General features: G+C 50.0%; 1 protein-coding gene across 1 annotated transcript in view; it reads right to left on the reverse strand.

Moving 5' to 3' along the window:
* Nucleotides 1–19,674, reverse strand: part of CNGB1 (cyclic nucleotide gated channel subunit beta 1) — a gene marked incomplete at its 3' end in the record, with an annotated part of 69,538 nt that continues 49,864 nt past the window's right edge. The window contains exons 26-33 of the mRNA XM_007468328.1: nucleotides 16,429–16,570; nucleotides 15,493–15,652; nucleotides 13,247–13,344; nucleotides 13,067–13,150; nucleotides 9,985–10,103; nucleotides 9,565–9,711; nucleotides 2,891–3,107; nucleotides 1–270 (exon numbers count right to left, since the gene is read on the reverse strand). Coding sequence (XP_007468390.1) covers nucleotides 1–270; nucleotides 2,891–3,107; nucleotides 9,565–9,711; nucleotides 9,985–10,103; nucleotides 13,067–13,150; nucleotides 13,247–13,344; nucleotides 15,493–15,652; nucleotides 16,429–16,570 — 1,237 coding nt within the window. The remainder of the gene's footprint in view (nucleotides 271–2,890; nucleotides 3,108–9,564; nucleotides 9,712–9,984; nucleotides 10,104–13,066; nucleotides 13,151–13,246; nucleotides 13,345–15,492; nucleotides 15,653–16,428; nucleotides 16,571–19,674) is intronic.

A 19,674-nucleotide genomic window follows, 5' to 3' on the forward strand; every position in this document is an offset into this window, starting at 1 on the left:
CTCCTCCCCCTCCCCCTCCTCCTCTTCCTCCTCCTCCTCCTCCTCCTTCTCGGGGATCTCCACCAACAGGATCTGTTCCCCGGGGTCCGGGCCTGGGCTCATGTGGATCCACACGGAGTGCTCCTCGGGCCAGGCCGCACCCCCCTCTTCTCCCTCGGGCCTCCCCTGGGATGCAGGTGGCGGAGAGCCTGGGGCCGGGGTCTCCGGGGCCGCGGGCTGTTTTGGGGTAGCTGATCCCGTTTCTCCCGCTGCATCTTCCGAACTCTTGGCCTAGAATCCAGAAAAAGTGACTCGTGAGGCAGAGGGGTCTCGGACACTTCCCAGTTCCCTCCTTCTTGGACCCCTGGGACCCCTGAGGAGGAAGACAGCGCTCCGAAATCTAATAGCTGGAAGGTTGGGCGGAGCTGCATCAGGGTTATGTGGTAGAAACAATATATTATGGGGAAGTTTAAGGATTAAAAACCCCGGTAGGATGTGGTGAAGCTCTTTGGGATATTTTAGGTCTCTGTGGAGTTGCAGGGCTGGAAGCCTGAGTGAAGTTGCAAGTTCAAGGGCAGAGCCCCATCAACAGTCACTGAGCTATTGAGGAAAGAGAGGCTGTGACCAGGAGGGAGCGCCACCAAAGCAGAGCTCAGCCGGCCTGCCCTGCCCGGTTAGCCGGGATGTGTACTCCCTGGTGAATGAGAAAAGCTCTAAGCAAATACTAAGGTAAAGGCTGATGAGGGCAGGAGCAGCTGTGGCCTGGCCCGTTTCCCGGAAGTTCTCAAAGGTTGAGACACCGCCCCCTCCCCACCGGCGGAAGAATGGGCTGGGTACCACTGGCATTAGGCTGAGCTGAGCCCCTGTGTCTGGAGACTTGGTGGGTACCTCCAACCTCCAGCCTGCGGGTTGCCCATGGATGGGGTTCCCGTGGGTAGAATTAGGGAATTGGGTGAAAACCCAAGCCTTGTGGATACCCACGGCCCCTCCTGCTCTCTCTGACGCCATCTCTGCATGGGAGGAAACTGGGGAGGGAGCAGCCCCCAGAGCAGGAGGCCCAGTAGTCTGTAGGGAGTTTAAAGTGAGAGCAGTCAGCGAGCTTATGAGGAATAGAGAAGTCAGAGGGCGCTGAAGGAGGGGAATTGGGTGGGGTGGGGGAGCCAGGACACTCCTAGATCCCACTGCAGCTCTGGGGACCTGCCGCTCCCTCTGTCTCCACGCGCTTCTGCATGTTTCGGTGCACCTGTTCCCCCCACCCCCACCCCGCCCATCCACTGTCAACTCTGACAACACACTTCCAGGGCAGGATGCCCAGATGGTGCCCATTATGGGATCTTCTTGAAGCATCCTGCTGTGAATGGAGCCAGAAGGATCATGGGAAGTTTGATCAAGGGCTTCACTGTTTAACATGCTTTTATAAAAGTATCCAAGGTAACCTGCTTCCTCTCTGCTACCCCATGTGACAGCCAGCAGTAATCTGGGTCCCAGAAGGTCCTGGAGGAGATTCCCCAGGACACAGGGCTGGCAGTGACAGAGTCGGGATTTGGACCTGTGTCTATAGGCTGCTATTTAAGAGCTCCACGCACTCTGCCTTTCTGCCCTGGTTGTTCTAAAATTGCCTTTTATGAGAATACACATGTGAATTTAATTCACATCTCCAAGCTGCCTGGGTGAAGAGCTAACACTTAGAAGCAACAAATCCCATTTCAGATAAAACCTTTCACTGTACTGAGAACAGTCTCGGAGGTCATGTTCACTCAGCCCCACACACCAGCCAGCACTAAAGACCCCAACTTGCCAGCTCGACCCTGCCCTTGACAGTTTGTGAGCCAGACAATCATATCTGTCCTCAATTTGGGGCCATCGGTGGATGCATCTGGACAATGTATTGGAACCCTGGGTGACTTTGGTGTCATTCCCCAACTCCTGCTGTCAAATGACCTCTGGATGGGTCTCCTGGACCAGCCTGGATTGAGACTGAGTTCACCAGGCTCCTTTGATTTCTGTCATGTAGACTGCTGTCCCCTCCCTGCCACTGAGCTTCTGCCTAACTCCACCCCCCCTTTCCCAGCAGCCTCCCTAAAGGACAGTCATGAACAACCATAATTAGTGCAATCATCCTAATTGGCACTCTTGGCATTAGTCACAGAAAAAAGTCCCAGAACTAAGTTAAAAATTCCCTTTAGATTTAGGGGGTGGGGACAGCTGGCACCATGCCTGTCACCTTGGATTTTCCTTTCAGATCTTTTAAATGGTCACAGACACAACATTAAATATGAGAACATCACTGTGGTCTGGGGAGGGGCATTCCCTGCCCACACCCACTGCTCCTACCTCTGCAGCAGCAGCCGGATGTCCATCTGGGGGAATGCGCCCACCCCAATCCCCACTCTCAGTCCAGGGATGGGCATATGAGCCAGTCCTCCCCAGAGCACCACACTGAATGGCTCAGGAACTGACATGTGACCCAATCCTGTCCAGTGACTATGAGCCCTGGGACTTTTTGCTGAAGCTACTGAGAAAGAGGTATTTTCTTTCTGTGGGAGTTCCTCAACCAGGAGGATGTGATCTTGGGGGATGTCCTCTTAAGCTCTTGGGGGACTGCCTGGGAATGGAGCCATCCCCAAGGGAAGCAAAGGTGACAGAATGGCAGAACTCATCCTACTGGCATCATTTGAGCTTTTAGATCCAGCCTTGCCTGAACTTTTCAATGACTTGCTCCTATAAATTCCCTGTTTTTTCAAGCTCATTTGAGCTTGACTGTCACTTGCATTTCTGTCACTTAAAAGCAAATGAATCCTGAATGACAGGAAGAAGGAAAAATAGTCCCTAAAATGGAACGCGTGGGTCCCTAGACCTTCCTGGCACGTGGTTGAAATGGACCAGGTGGCTGTGTCTCCAACTGCATTACCTGTTCCAGGACCGGCTGCTGTCTTGCAGCTGCCTCCAGTGCAGCCAGCTCCTTGAGTCGTGCCCTGAGGTGGGCAAGCTTGCCATCTTTGGCCCCCTTGGCACCCATCTTTCCTGATGCAGGCAGGGCGGCACTGAAGAGCTTGGGGGTGCCTGGACGTGGAGGAAGGATGAGTACGCTCTGCTCCTTGGGCTTGTTGCTATTTCTCAGCATTCTCCTGAAAGAAAGCAGCGTCCACTAACATCACCAGCAAGCTCTGGGAGAGAATGAAGCCTCGTTGGTTCGGGCAGAGCCCTTTACTTGAGTTGTGTGATGGCGTTTGTTTTGACTAACAGTTTCTGAGCTCCTTTTCTGAACCCAGCACAGTGCTGTTTGAGGCATCACATCTCATTGAACAATCAGAACAACCATAATGATGTGGGTCTTATTGCCTGTACGTTATAGATGAGGCTCAGAGGGGTTGAGTGGCTTTTCTGAGGTCACACAGGAAATGATGCAGGATACTTCAGTATATGGAATCAGAAATAGGATGCCCAGATGAAAAAGAGCCCAAGCTTTCTGCTTCTCCTTCTTTTGCTTCATTGTCATTTCACCATCATCACCATAACCAATGGGGACACAAGTGTCTGTATGTGTCAGGCTCTGTGCTCAGACCTTTACAGGCAGGCGTTCTTTGGTGACCCCTGTGATCCCCCTTTCTGGTGTTTACACCTCTGTGTGACCCCCTCACCTTGAGGGTAGTGGGACATGTGACTTGCTTTCAACCAGTGGAATACAGCAAGGGAGATCAAATGTCATTTTTGTGAATGTGTCACATAGGATTGTGGTCTCTGTCTTATAAGGAGACTCTCCCTTGCTGGCTGTGATGAAGCAAGCGGCCATGTTGGGAGAGGCCTACATGGCAAGAACCTTAGGGCAGCCACTGGCCAATGACTAGCTAGGAACCGAAGCCCCTGCCCCACAACCACAAGGAACTGAATTCAGTCAACAACTATGGGACCTTGGAAGCAGATCCTTCCCCAGTCGAGACTTGAGATGAGACCCAGCTCTGGCCCACATCCTGATTACTGCCTTGTAGTGGATGCATCTAAGCTGTCCCCAGACTTCTGACATGTAGAAACTTTGAGATAATAAATATGTGTGGTTTTAAGCCACTCAATTTGTGGTAACATTGTTACACAGCAATAGATAACTGATACGCACTTTAAGTCTCACAGTAATCCTTACAGGTAGGTCCTATTATTCTCCCTCATTTCAAATGAGGATGTGGACGTCCAGAGTGGCTGAGTAACTTTTCCAAGGCCACACAGCTAGGAAGTGGCAGAGCTGGAATTCAAACCCCTGCCTTTGACCCCAGCACCCCAGGTCTTAAGGATTACAAAGCAGTATCATGGTCATTATCTTCTTGGACGCTGACAATACTCCATGATGTGGAAAGGGCTGGGATTACCGTACCTAGAAGGGTTGGGGAAACTGAGGCTCAGAATGGGAGGAGTGACACGCCCAAGGTTACAGGAAGTGGCAGAGACAGAATTACAACCCAGATCCAATGCAATATACCACCCTGCTTCTCTAAATAAGGAGAGAATTTTCCATCAAAGAGAGCCCCAGCCTTTAATAAGGAATTCTTCACACTACAAATACATGATGAGTGGTTTGGCTCAAGAACAAATGAGTTTCGCCTGCAGTCTAGCATGTCTAGACGACTAATTGGCAAATTCATTCATCAGGGTTTCGGCCAAACTTGTTTGTTTAAAAATGAGGCCATTACTGGCTGCTTATCTAATCAGAGGCAATGGATTTAAATTGTGCATATTGATATTAATTGCCCAAGACTTACATTTTCGAGCTGGGGCTCTCCCAGGAGACCACAAACATGATAATTATCAGAGGCCTCTTCCAAGCCCAGCACTGTCACCTGTGTTATTTGAATCCATAATTCACAGCACGGCAGTCCGTGGGAAGGCTCAGCGTGGTACTCAAATGACACGAAAGAACCATCTACAGGGCCTTTGCCGATCGCTAATGGCTATCTCTGTTTTGAAACACTGAGCTGACTTCTGGGACTTTTCCAGATTAAGGAAATTTATCCTCATTTTCAGATGACATGAGTTTCACTCTAATTACTGTATAATTCACCCCCGGAGAGAGTGGCATGCAATGAAAGCTTTTTACCCCATTTCTTGGAGTGGCCAAGTCAGAGAGTGAAGTGTCTCACTTCTTTGGGGCCTCAGGTCCCCCATCTGTAAAGTGGGGAGCTTGGACAGAATCTCAGCAACTCAGACATCCCCAGGCCCTGTGGTTCTCAGACCTATATCTCCTTGGATGGGCAGAGCTCATCTGTGATCCCCTGCCCCTCTCCTCAAGCTTGCCTGTCCAGAGAAGCAGCCTCTGATGAACCGTGCCACGGCCCACTGTGTGCAGCACGGCCCGCCAGCCCCTCCTCCTTCCTCTGGCTGCCTCACCCCAGCACACCGCAGGCATGGCCAGGAGCAAGGCCTCTGCGGGATCCCGGCTGACTTGCTAAACCCACACCTAACCCAGCGGGAGGAATGGGATGACAGCTATGAGCGTGGCTTTTCTGAGCCATGTTCCTCTTGCAGGGGGCAGGAAGGCAGGGGGAGGGGAACCCGGTACCTATTCTCAGACATAAGCAGTCAGTTCTCATTATCCGCGGTGGTTAAGTTCTGTAAAGTGTCTGCAGACATGGAATTAGTGACTACTGAGCCATGGCTTCTGGGGGAAATACAGGATTCGGTTACAGTGAGCCTCTCCACACAACGTTTTCATCAACTGTTCATTACATAATCTTGTCTTGTGTGTGTTTCTGTTTAAAGACATCTTATTTAATATACATCATTGATTTGTTTACAGTGAACGCGCGGCTCCTGCGTGGGGTGACAGGAGATAGCACTTCAGCACTACACCTGGGGCCATTTCAACAGCAAAATCACCAACAAAAATCACAAAAATGTGAAAAACATGCTACATAATGGACCACACAAAGACACTTGTTTACAATATGAGCTGAAACAAGAAGGCAGACCGTCACCTCCTTCAATTTATCTGGGAACATGCACTTTAGGTGACTCAAATTTTCGCCTCTGGGCACACGTCTGCGAGTGTCTGCGTAAGCCTTTGAGATTGATTTGGGGATTCCAAATAAATTTAGTGAGTAGGCGAATTGCAAGTATGGAATCTGTGAATAATGAGGATTGACCGTGCATCCTTGTCCCTTGGGACAGTAGGGGGAAGTGGATAGACTTGGGGGAAAGATCACGTAGACCAGCCATTGGAAGGGCCCCATGGCTTCTCTAAGAACAGCCAGGTAAGATGAATTACAGGGCAGCTTCCTTCCCTGGGAGACCCCAACGCCTTGTCTATATTATGCTCTAAGGTCAACACTGCATCCACTCACCTGGGAGCTGCCAAAGGGATTCTGTAAAAACTTAAGTCACAGTAAGTCACTCCTCAGTGTAAAACCCTGCATAACTCCCATCTCCCTCAGAGCAAAAGCTAAAGAGCCATTGTGAGGCTTCCCCTACAAGGCCCTACCCAATCTCACCCCCTACACTGCTCCCATCTCATATCAAGCTACATTCATTTTCTTGTTGGTCTCCATGTAACACTGAGTCTGTGCCTCCTTGGGACCTTTGCACATGCTGTTCCCTCTGCCTGGAATGCTCTTCCCTGCAGGCAGTTCCCCAGCTCACTCCTTCACTCTGGCAGGTCTCAGCTGAAGTGCCACACCCTGAGAATAACTTTTCCTGACCAACTTATCTCACATAGCTCCCTCCATCACCTCTATCTCTTCATGTGGCTTTGTGTTTCCTTATGGCCTTTATCCCCAGCTGACACAACACATAGTCATTCCTTTCTCCATTGTTGGCTTCCCCGACTAGAGTGTAAGCTTTGTTTGCTCCCTCCTGTGTCCCCAGGGCCTCGAACTATCAGCTCAATAAATTATTGTGCTGTATGAATGGACATGGTGAGTTTGTTCCCTTTATCATGACCACTCTCTGTACAGCTTATTTATGGTGACTGAAGTGGAAAATATGAATATGTGATAAAAGGCAAGGGAGGAAATACCAGATAGGTGGATTAAAAAGGCTTTATCCCATGGGAAAATTATAGAGAGAATTTAATGGATAAAGAGGAACAATTATTATTATTAACATGTATTGAGCTCTCCTGTGTGCCAGGCCCCCTGCTAGAGACATTCACATACACTATTTTATTTAATCGTCTCCACAACAAAGTGATTACCCTTATTTTACAATGGAGAAACTGAGACCAGAAAAGTAAAGTAACTTTTCCAAGGTCACACAGCCAGTACTGCACATGGACAGGACTTGAGCCCTATCAGCCTCCTAAGCCTATTGTGCATTTTCTACCACATCGTGCTGCTTCCATCACTCAATTTAAAACCTGATCTTAAGTGTCTGAAAGCAAAAAAATGCTTTTCTTAAAAATTACCTTTTCCAGGGAATTCCCTAGCGGTCTAGTGGTTAGGATTCCAGGCTTTCACTGCTGGGGGCCCAAGTTCAATCCCTGGTTGGGGAACTAAGATCCCACAAACTGCGTGGCATGGCCAAAAAAAAAAAATTACCTATTCCCCAACAATACAAAATACAGATGTACAAGGTTATTCGTTGCAGTACTATTTATAATTGCAAAATATTGGAAATAGCCTAAATACAGTTGTCAAAAGGAATGAGGAAGCTGTCCGTGGACTCAGTGAATGTTTTCTGGGATTTCTCGTCAAGTGAAAAAAAGTCAAGTGCAAAAGAGAATCTGCAGTGTGCTATCCTTTGTGTAAGACAGAAAGGGAAATAAGCAAATATTCACAGATCTGCCTATTTTTGCAAAAGGAAACACAAGAAGAAAAAAGCAGAAACTAAGGCGATTAGATTCCTGTAAGGGGTAGGTGTCAACAGGTGTAGGGAGTTGGGACCCTGAATGCACTGTTTTGTAGCCTTCGTCCATGTTCATGTTCTACATACTCAAAACACAAAACATCAACAAGGGTCAGTGTGGGGGAACCCTGAAATGGAATGCAAACTGAAACACGTGAGCCTAGCTGTATTTCAAATGAATGGAACAACCACAGTAAAGGGAGGAAGACGGAGAACCAATCCAGATAACCCTGAACACAACACCTACATTACGGGTCCTCAGGCTAAAGACAGAAAGAACTGCTCTCTGCTTAGAGGGCTTTCTTCTTTCCAGTAGGTATGAAATAGGAATTCTGGTACTACTTTCTCTACATCGTAGGACTGAACAAATGAATCAATGTAATGAGGATAAAGGGAGTCAAATTTCTCAGTGTTGGAGAAGGAATTTACAAATATGGAAAAGGAGATTAGAATGAACTCTGTGATGTTGGATCGAAATTGTTAGATAGGTGGAAATAGAGACGGAGATATACAGAGATATAGATAGATACAGACAAAAAAATAGATGTTGATATATATGTATGTGCATATACATGTATGTATGTGTGTGTGTGTGTATATATATATATTTGCATTTATACATACAGGTGTATACGTGGATGTATTTCCCAGCTCTGTCCACTGTGGAGCCCTAGTAACACCCCAGGAGCAATGAGAGCACTTAGTACTCATATCTTGGTTTCTAAAAACCATTCCCCTCTAAAAGGAATCAAGCCTCCTTGGAAAAATGGCCATTTCCAGGGATGCAGCAGGGAGAGTATAAGATGAATCTATGGCGTCTTATCGTGCCTATAAGCAAACAAGTGCTAAAATATAACAGGGCTGTAACACAAGTTCGCTCTATTCAGCCTAAAGAGGTGTCCAGTGGCCAATGTGGAAAATTTGAGCGTGAAAATGATGATTGTAAGAGGATATTCATGGAATACAGCAAATCCATACCATTATAAATAGATAAATGAAAAATCAAATACATGGGAAAGAAAAGAAAGTTCTTCCTTACAGTACATTGCTAGCTAATAAATGTAGAAAGCATGACAGAGTTAGAAAATCACCATTTTGCAACCACCACGGCAATCATTGCAAGGAACCTTCAGTGGAGGCTGAAAGTAGTGAGGTAAAGTGAGATAAGGAACAGGAAATCTACATCATCTCAAGGTGACTCGCCACTCATTACTTATTAATTTCAAAGGGAAAAATAGTAACTTGAGAGTGTGGAAACTTTAACCAAGTGATCAGAGTAAAAAAATCATCAGAATAGGGAGAAAGCAGCCTCTCAATACACTGTACTGAGAAGGACACAACATCACTTCTGAGTAATTCCTGCCCAAAATGCAGAACCTGAAGGTAATGATGAGAAGACATATAAACTTAAATGGAGGGACATTCTACAGAATAACTGGCCTGTCCTCTTCAGAGAAGTCAAAATCACTGAAGACAGGAAAAGGTGAGGAAATTTGATCCCAGATCAAAGGAGACTGAAATGGCAACATCATGCAGTGGGGGATCCAGGAATGGAAAGGAAGAAAAGAAAAGCTATAAAAGACACTATTGGGACGATTAACAAAATCTGACTATGGATTAGGGATAAGTATTGCTTCAATATTGAATTTCGTGATTTTCAGAAAGGTACTACAGTTGTGTAAAAGAAAGTCTGAGTCCTTAAGAAACGCACACTAAAGTATATATGGATTTCTTTTATTTAAAAAAAAAAAAATGTACCTGGCCTTCTTCCGGAGCAACTTTTGAGACTCAGGATAATGCACCAAAATGTCATTCAGGTCCTTCTTATCCAGAATGAAGAGGTTGGTAAACCCGTGGGCTATCACGTTAGCTGTGCGCCGGTTCCCGCCCCCAACAGCCAGCAAGCTGGGGCAGAGAAGGGAGGGAGGTGAGACCCTCAGGAGGCTGCAGTTTTGATCACACTAGCATCTTCACTTTCACCCCTGCCTGAAGCATCACTATGGCCTCACACGGGTGACAGCTGGGCCCACCTTGCATATGTCAGCAGGTGCCAGTGCTTGTATGCATAGCGGTTTCCTCAGACCCACCGAAGGGCCCTTGAGGACGTGGTCCCACCCACTGGCCATCCCTCCCTTCCCCAGCCTTTGCCAAGGTCCCCTTGTTTCACCCCGTTCTGACCTTATTTCTCCAAACACAGATCCAGCTTTCAGCGTCACCAGTACGGACTTCCCATCCGGGCCACCCAAGACCTGCACCTGCCCCGCCTGGATGATGTACATCTCCCGGCCTATCTCCCCCTGAAACAGAGAAGGGGGCGAGTCCCTCTGTCATCACCAAAAGCAACCACAGAAGCAGCAGGGCTGGGCCCAGGCGCTGGTGGCACAGTGCAGAGGAACCTGGGCTGGGATCGAGCCCTCCTACCGACTTGGTATGTGGTGTAGAGATAGTCACTTCCCCTCCGGGGTCTCAGTCTCCCCACCTGTAGATTGCAGGATTACGGTGGGGCGTTAGTGGTGTGATGGAAAATGCTAGATAACGAGGCCCAGGTGTAGGGGTATTCGGTAAATTTCCAATTATACGCACCCATGGAGGGCCCAGAGGCATGGAAAAGCTCACAGTGGTTCATACAATCAGCTGATACCTGCGCCTCCCCCATATCCTAATAGGAGCTTGGGCGGCATTTGCTTACTGAAATAGGAATGATAACACCTTTAATAGGAATGTCCAGCATTACCTAACGCTTTTCTGTGCCAGGCGCTGCTCTAAGTGCTTTATGTGACTGAGCCTGCTTAGTCCTCAACAGCCCTCTGCGGTAGGAACTCTGCCCAAGGTCACAAAGTTAAGCAAAGCCGAGCCTGGATTTGAAAACAGGCAGTCTGGTTCCATGAACCCAGAGTTCATGGTTGTTATGAACCCCCATTCATATGTTGAAATCCTAACCCCCGGCTCCTCAGAATGTAACCTTATTTGGAAATAGGGTCATTACAGATGTAATTAGTTAAAAGAAGATGAGATCATACCGCAGTTGGGTGAGCCCCTAATCCAATAGGATTGGTGTCCTTATAAAGGACATTTGGGCACAGAGACAGGCATAGAGGGAAGACAGTGTGAAGAGGCACAGGGAGAATGCAGTCATCTACAAGCCAGGAGACAAGCATGGAGCAGATCCTTTGCTCACCGTCCTCATAAGGAACCTACCCCACCGACACTTGGATCTCGGACTTCTAGCCTCCAGAATTGTGAGACAATACAGTTCTGTCATTTAAGCCATTCCATTTGTGGTACTTTGTTGTGGCAGCCCTAGCAGACTGATACAACGGTCTTAATCACAAATTAAACCAAATGAACGAATGAATGAATAGCTTTGCTTCGGACTAGAATCAGAAATACCCAGTCTGCCAGCACCTTCCAATCCTCATGCCTTCACAGACCGGTGCCCTGGCCTGATCCCTATCGGCCACACATGGTGTGTGTAAAGGGAGAGAGACCAAAGACTGGTAAGTGGCTTATGCTTTTGATTCATTTGACAAATATTCCCTGGGCATCTCACACATGCATGGCCTTCTTAACAAAAAGGAAGAAAGTCTCGTTCCCCTGTTTCAGTGTCCAGTTTGACATGGGGCTGAAGTGTGAGGGGCTGCAGAGCTCACCCTCATCTCACTGACCCGCCCATGGGTGGTCCTGGGGTGGCCTCGGGTTGCCTCAGCGAGACTGTCACAACGCCAAACCTGTCAGCAGAGGGCGCCATTTACACACGTTCACCAAGTGTTCACTTCAGCTTCCACGGCAAACTTCCCAACAATCTGATTCATTTTTCCTCATCAGAGGTAAAGTCTACATCACCCACAAGGATATTAGCAGCAGCAATGGCACCGACTCTGGGCCAGCCATGGTGCCAAACTCTCTATGCATATCTTCTTCAATTCTCACAGTCACCCCATGAGGGAGATACTATCAATATCCCTACTTACCCATGAAAAGAGTCAGGCTCAGAGAGGGCAAGCCACTTCCCCAAGGCTGCACAGCTAGGAATTGACTCCAATGTCAGACAAATCATTCTATTGTTCCCAAACTTCTCTTGGCCGCTAAGGCTGCAGCTTTAAATTCTCAGCCATACCCTTGTCCCCATTCCCCCAGCTCTTTGCTTCCAGAAACTTCACTGTTATGCAGCATACAACTTGGAGATGGGGACCTTCTGGGGCTGGGGGTTCCTGAGTTTCACAGGGGGTTCTTGGGCAATATTTTCATCCCTGTATACACACTAAGCTCCTCCACCCTGACCACTCACTCACCAAGTGACCTCGGTCTCACTCGAATCCCATAAAATGGGAGCAGAAGGGGCCTTAGACATTGTTTAGCCCTGGCATTCAAACCCAAATGAGTCCCAGGATCAGGTGGATGATGTAAAGGAGAGAAGGGAGCCTGTGGGGCAGTGGAGAGTGGTGGGACCTGTGGCATCAGGAGAGGATGACATCCCCTTCAGGGCCAACCCCTTCTCCACTCCACATGATTCTGGCTATTTGGGAAAGTGGGGCTCAATGCTAGCTGATTTTCTGTTTTCAGCCGGAAATCTGGATTTTTATGTGAAACCTTCCAGTTTTTTTTGGCAATGCTGCGCACTTTGCAGGATCCTAGTTCCCTAACCAAGAACTGAACCCAGGTCACGGCAGTGAAAGCACCAAGTCCTAACCACTGGACCTCCAGGGAATTCCCGAAACCTTCCAACTTTTTTTTTTTTTTCCAACTTTTAAAGGTTGGAGACTAATTCAAAATTTTAATTTTAGATTAGTCCAAAAAAAAAAGAAGAAAAAAAAAAACCCATGAAACATCTGTGGGCTGGCTCCTATGCAAGAACCATTAGTTTGCAACCTCTGACCTATCCTACCCCTCCTCCAGCCCCATTTTCCTGACAGGAAGACCAAGACCCTGGAAGCAGGTCCATCTACACAGTCAAGACCCTGCCCCTCTCTATGTTCCTCACTTTCCTCTTCTATAAAGTGGGGCTCCTCGTCCCGGTCCCCATGGTCCCAGGAAGAGGGAGCAAGGCCTGAGGCACATCTGAGTTCAGTGCCTAGAGCTGGACAGAGCCTCCTCGTGCCAAACAAGCCTGGAGCCCTGGGGTCAGCTCACCACCGTCCTCCCCTCCTGGCAATTCCGCTCCCCCCCCCGCTGTGCCTTCATAGGCCCCCACTCCAGCCCAGCTGCGACAGGCGGTGTCTGTGAATCCCAGACCGCCTTGAGGCTGCCCTGGACCACTCACCTTCTTGCACACGTAGTCGTTGGGCAGGTAGACAACAGAGCGGAGCCTCTTCAGCATGTCGAAGATCATCTGCCGGTCACAGCCCTGGCCCCGAGAGGAGGGGAAAGGAGCCGTTTAGAGGAAGGTGTGGGCTCTGGACCTTCCAGAGTCCTGAGGGTGGGGACACTGGGTGGGCCATACCTGGAAGAGTTCCACTTTGCTGACGATGTCATAGTTCACATCAATGGCGAGGTCCAGCCGCATCTTATCTGGAAGCTGCACCATCAGCTCTGACTCGTCTGCAAATGAGACCCTGCAAGGTTCAGAGGTACAGCCGGGTCCATCCTTCACACACACAGGGCCCGTCCACACCACACTGGCGGGGACCCCAGGCACACCATTCCTCTACCGCCTGGAACCACTCTAGATTGGGAGGGTATCCTCTCTGCCTCCAGGCCTTTGCCAATGCCGTTCCCTCTGCTGGGAACAGCCCCCTTCACCTTCCTGGCTAACCCTACTCATTCTGCAGAACCCAGCACTCATGTCACCTCCTCCAGGAAGCCTTCCCTTGACATCCTCCCACCTAGCTATTATGCTATCAGTCCCTGTGCCATAGCACATATCACACCCTTTACTGCAATTGTTTGCCAATGATCTGTCTTCTCCACTCACATTATAAGAACAACATTAGCAAGAAATGAAGCATATGGAGCACTTACTGTGTGCCAGGCAGTTTTACAGAGTGCTTTACCAAGATGATTTCATTAAATCCTCCCAGCAGCTCAAGAGGTGCCCACTATAACCCACTTTACAGACAAGGACAGGGAGACTCCGGAGGGCAGTGACTTGCCCATGTCCATGCAGCCCAGGGGAATGGAATCAGGACCCCACCCAGGCCCTGGGACTTCAGAACCTATCCTGGGAGAGCAGTATGTCTGCCCACCATGGGGTCTATGGTGCGCAGCTGAGAGCCTGGCACAGAGTGAAGGTCGGTAACTGGAGACAGAAATGTACCATGGGGCCCCAGCCCCGTGCTCTGTCCACTGCACCACAATTAGCTTAGGGCTCAAGTGCTGGGTCTGTGCAACCCTGGGCAGGTCAGAGCCCTCTCTGGTCCTCAACATGTACCCCTGTGAAAAGTCGCAAGGCTGTCACTAGAACAGAATGAGGCAGTGGAAATGAACATGCCTTGGAAACTGTAGTCGTGTGCTTTGTCCACAGACTTGCCAACACCCCCCAACTCAGGAGACCGTGGGCCTCAGGTGTGGCTTCTTTGAGACCAGAGTGAACCCCACAGAAGCAGTGGGGGGCCCTGTCATTCTTCTGAGGGCCTTGGGAGACTCTAGGCACAGTTTCAGTGGTCCATAAGCTTTTCAGAGCCCTCCAAAACGATGTCTAGGCTCTGAAAACAAAATTACTAGCTCCCCAAAATAAAAAGGAAACAGGAAAAAAATAAAGTCAATTCACATGTAATTAACCTATTCAAATTTCACTAAGGATTCCATTTAGAATCTGTGAAAACTTCACTATATTTGGAAACAGTTTACAGGTAAGATTCTCCCACTTTGCAAGAATAACGGAGTATATACCTCATCATTGACAAGAAAGCAGAAACAGCAGTGAATGAAAATGCACTGTTTTAGCCAATTTCAGAAGCAAAGTATGACATCAAAAAATTTTTTTAAATATATTGTAATAAACTCCAATGGAAAATAATCTGAAAAAGAATTTTTTAAAATTTACAAAATATGTGTTATATGTATGGATGTATACGAAGAGGAAGAGAGGAGAGAGAAACAGAGACCGATAGAGTCTTCCTTCCCTCCTGGTTCCAACTGTACTTGCATCTTCGAATGGAGATGCATTTCAAGGTGGGGGGCGGCATTCGGAAGACAAGCCCTTCACGTCTTCAGGGGTCTCCTGATGGCTTAACTTGGGCACCGCCCAAGGCCTCCCCAGGCCGCTCTCACTTAAATGTTGGGGCCAAGAGAGGCCCCCATGCTCGGGGCCTCAGGGACACGGGATGAGGCCAGGGCCCAGGAAGGCAGGGCACCGGGTGGGGCTGGGGGAGCTGGTGACAGCTGGGTCGGGGCGGGGAGGGGAGGGGGGAGGGGGCGTGGGCTTAACCAGCATGCCTTGGGAGTGGCAGGTGTACTCTGTACTTGCATCTTCGAATGGAGATGCATTTCAAGGTGGGGGGCGGCATTCGGAAGACAAGCCCTTCACGTCTTCAGGGGTCTCCTGATGGCTTAACTTGGGCACCGCCCAAGGCCTCCCCAGGCCGCTCTCACTTAAATGTTGGGGCCAAGAGAGGCCCCCATGCTCGGGGCCTCAGGGACACGGGATGAGGCCAGGGCCCAGGAAGGCAGGGCACCGGGTGGGGCTGGGGGAGCTGGTGACAGCTGGGTCGGGGCGGGGAGGGGAGGGGGGAGGGGGCGTGGTCTTACCCAGCATGCCTTGGGAGTGCCAGGTGTACTCATACCAGGTCTTGACCCGGTTCTGCACGGACCTGGGGATCTTGTAGAAGTTCATGTATTTCACCGTGCTGTCCATACAGCTGCGGTAGTAGGTCTTTCCCGCAGTAGCGGCCCCCACCACGTCTCTCATCTGGGGGTAAGGAGGGTGGTCAGGGGAGCCGCTGGGTCAGAGCGGGGCCGGGCTCTGGGGACGTGTGTTGTGGGCACATTTACTTAACACAGGCCAGGGGTACGTGGCTGCGGGGCTGGGGGGGAGATCAGGAGAGAGGGAATCCCATGTCCACACACAGGTTTTCCGATGATGCTGCACGTGGAGGAGCGAGGCTGCTGGCCCCCTCCGGTGGCCTCAGGTCTCTGGGGCCACACAAGGAGGGAAGGCCTCCCTGGGCTGGGCTGATTCTGGTACAACGTGGCCCCTTGGTGCCAGAGGTCACTTTGACACCACGCGCCACCCTCCCGCCCCGAGGAAATATGAACCAGGAGTGCTGCTCCTTGGAGCAGAGCCCCTCAAATGTAACTCTGAGGACCCCTGGTGGTTGCCTCAGGCACTGACTACAGTATGAGCCGCACCCCCAATACATTAGAATCCACCGGGGGCTTCTCTCCAAGGGAACAGCCCAAATCCTCAGCCCCTGCAGAAAGCCATTCAGCCCAACTCTCCAGCTGTCCCAAAGGACTGACATTTCAAATGGGAAGCAACCTCAGAGAGGAAATGGGACCTACACCTCCATCACCACCCCTTCACTCAGCGGGTCCCAGAGCTCCAGGCTCCTAACTCTCGGCCCACTGCTGTTTCCTGGGCCTAGTCTGAAAGCAACGGGCACAGATGGTGATGCTTCTGACAGCAGCAAGAGAGCAAAGGGCCCTGCAGGCAGGTGGTTTGGAACAGACTAGTGACCCAGCTACCTGTCCGATCATCACGGAGAAAGTGAAGACACCTGTGAAATAGTTCAGACCCTGGAAGACAATTTCAAAGAGCGTCTTGGGGTCGGGCAGGCCACCGATGGTGATGAGGGTCTTCACAGCCCAGTAGTAACAGCGAATGTAACTAGGGAGAGAAGAGGAAGGGGACCTCAGTCATCACAGGCCCTGCCCTGTCGATCCTGGGCAGCCTGGCTTGGATACGTGTACACTGTACAAAAGAGAAAAAGCTTTACGGCTCATAAGTGCAAACAAACAAAACCGAAAAAGAAAAAAGGAAAAAGTGAAAACGCTCTCCCAACTTCAGAGCCCTCTGCCACTTGTAGAGCACGTTCACAGGTACTGTGTGGTTTTGTTGTGGCTCTGCCCCAACCCTGCAGAGACATGTTGTCATCCCCATTTACAGATGTGGAAACTGAGGCTTCTGGAGATTGCTTAGAAGACTTGGCAGCAGGATAAACCAGGGTCTTCCGGCTCCTGATGCCTGGGATCCCTCAGTTTCCCTCAATGTTTTCAATGTCTGCAGTCTTTCCTTTGCTATCCCATCATGAGGTTTAAGAACAACCTCGAAAGTGGAAGATATCTGGAGGATCACCTTTTCTGACCCTCCCCCTTGCCTGTCCAATAACCAGATAGTGAAATTGAGGGCCGCAGAGGGAAAGGGAACACCCATGGTCACCAGCTGGCAAGTTCCAGAGCTCAGACTGGAAACCAGATGTCATCTGCTTCTCTGAGCTAGCACCCACCATCAGTAAGCCTTTGACACAGCTCATGAATCATCGGAAAGGGAGGTATGGGTGATGGGGCCCTACTGTGTGGTAAAAGGCATAGGAAATGCCTGCGCTTGTCTAATTATCACAAAGCAGTGAGAGTCCCTCCCTTTTTTTTTTTTTTTAAGTTTTGCATGTTTATTTATAATTACTCCAACAGAGCAGCCCCATTTTTATGTTCTAAGCTTTAGCCACTAAGTCCTACAAAAATAAACCTAAGCTTTTACAATATCTTAAACAATACAGAACTAAAATCTTTATAGCTATTTAAAGGGATTTAGTTACCAAGGTGCTTATGTTCCTACCTTCAGACCGTGCCCTCCCGTCAGCAAGGTTGAGGTCAGCAGGGCCTAAAGCCAGGGCAGTCTCAGCAGGCTTTCCTGTGCTTCCTGCCCTCCCACCAGGGCACAGGAATTGCCCAGAGCCTGCTCTGGCTCCAGTGTCCTGATACACCCATGTTTCCAAAGTCCCTGCTCTACTGAGACATGGAGAACATCAACCAGCTGGCCAATCATCTGGTCCAAGAATGACCCCACATTTGTCCTCCCCTGGGCTCTGTTCACAAGCTATTTATGCAGCACCATGCTTAGAGCATGGGCTCTGGAGCTGGACTGCCTGGGCTCAAACCCAGCTCTGCCACTTTCTAGCTGCATAACCTGGACAAGTTACTCATCTAGCCAAGCCTCAGTGTCCTTTCCCTGAAAGGGACATGGCAATAGAGCATCCTTCACAGGGCGATCATGAGGGTGACATGAGGTGCAAAAGAGTGCCTGGCACACGGTGGGCTCTCAGTAAATGTCAGCTATCAGAGCCTTCACTGTCACAGGTGCCAGCAGTGGGGAACAATAGACTCACCTATGTCCTCAAGAAGTTCACTGTCTAGTGGGGACGGCAAGTCAACGTGCAATGAGCACTGGGGGTGGGGAAGCAGAGGTGGCTGGGGAGTTGGGGCAGTGCGGGGGCTCTACCTCTGAATAGCTGCAAGGCCTGGGGTGGGGCTCTGGGCCTCCTGACCCCTCATTACCACCTGCTGCAAGAAAAATCTCAGAATCATGAGACAGGCCTGCCCTGTCAATCCCCATCATACCAGTCCTGGCCACCAGAGGGCATGCTGAGCAGCCTTTAGGAGGTCTGAGCTGGGCACTGCCTGGGCGCTGCCTGGGCACTGCCTGGGCTCTGGGTGCCACTGGGCCACCAATAGAAGATGAGTGATATCCACACAGCTCCTGCTTTCTCCTAAATCCTTACTGGCTGCAGAAGTCAGCCACTGGCATGGATGGCACATCTTAGGGGCCTCCCAAGTCTTCCATGCCACTGGGTCTGCCCCAGACCAGGCCAAAGCAGAGCAGGATGAAGAAACCAAATATTAATATATAGGAACTTAGGTCCTTAAGCTCCCTGGCCTATAGCAGGTACTCAAGGAATGGTCACTATTTTGAAAGTTATTATCATGGATGATGTTGGATTTCTACAGGAATTCTCCTTCACTACTTATGCTTTTGCATATCCTGGGGTTCCCTACAGGATTCCATTTCGAAAAGGGTAATGCTGCCAGAAAAGTGTGCCCCTCCACTACGGAGCAGTGAGAACTCCCAAGGGCCATGCAGAGGGAAGTCCCGGATGGTTGGCCCGCCCTGTCCTCCCCTGCCCTGCCTGCCATTCCTCCCAGGCCTACCCGTGAAATCTGAGTGTAATCCTACCCCCATTTTATAGATGAGAAAATTGAGTCTCAGAAAGGGTAAGGGTCTTACCCAAGGCCACAGAGCAAGATTTAATGAATAGCTTCTGTCCTTCCCTTTGCATAGAATGTCTTCGAGTCCTCCCTCTGCCCCCTTATGAGGGGATGAATGAATGAATAAATGAGTGAATGAATAGTCTAGTCATGGGCTCAGGAGCAGGGCCAGTGGTGATGTAGGCGTGCTGGGCCCTGACCCCATCCCCGACACACTCCACCCCGCAGCAGATGGCAGGATTCCCCCCGCCTGCCTGGTTGCCCTGGACCCTGTGACCTTCTAGGTGAGCTCCCCTCAGGCCACAGGCCCGTCGCAGAGGGCGACAGCTGTGGCCATTGGGGCCAAGGTTGGGGCATCTGTACTGAGAAGGGACTTTCTGGACCGACAATCACTCTAGAGAGAAGCCACCTTGGACACAAGTGGCCTGTTCTAGCGCCAACTGGAAACAAGCACGTGGAGGAGGGGAAAGTGTTGACAGCCGGACTGAGAGCATTTTGTGTCACTAGTGGGCACAGCCCAGGGCGAGGCAGGGCCTGCCTGAGGGGACTTACTGACCCCCTGGGCCTGAACTCTTCCTCCGCCTCTTTGTTACCACAGCTGACCAAGTGCCGGCTGTGGCCTGGCATGGGATCGGTGACTCAGAGGCACCCAGTCCTCACAGTTACCTCTTCAAGGTGTGGGGCTCCTATTATCAGACCCATTGGGCAGATCAGGAAACTGAGGCTCAG

Source organism: Lipotes vexillifer, unplaced genomic scaffold, assembly GCF_000442215.2.
Source record: "Lipotes vexillifer unplaced genomic scaffold, Lipotes_vexillifer_v1.1 scaffold1347, whole genome shotgun sequence".
Classification (NCBI taxonomy): Eukaryota; Metazoa; Chordata; class Mammalia; order Artiodactyla; family Lipotidae; genus Lipotes; species Lipotes vexillifer.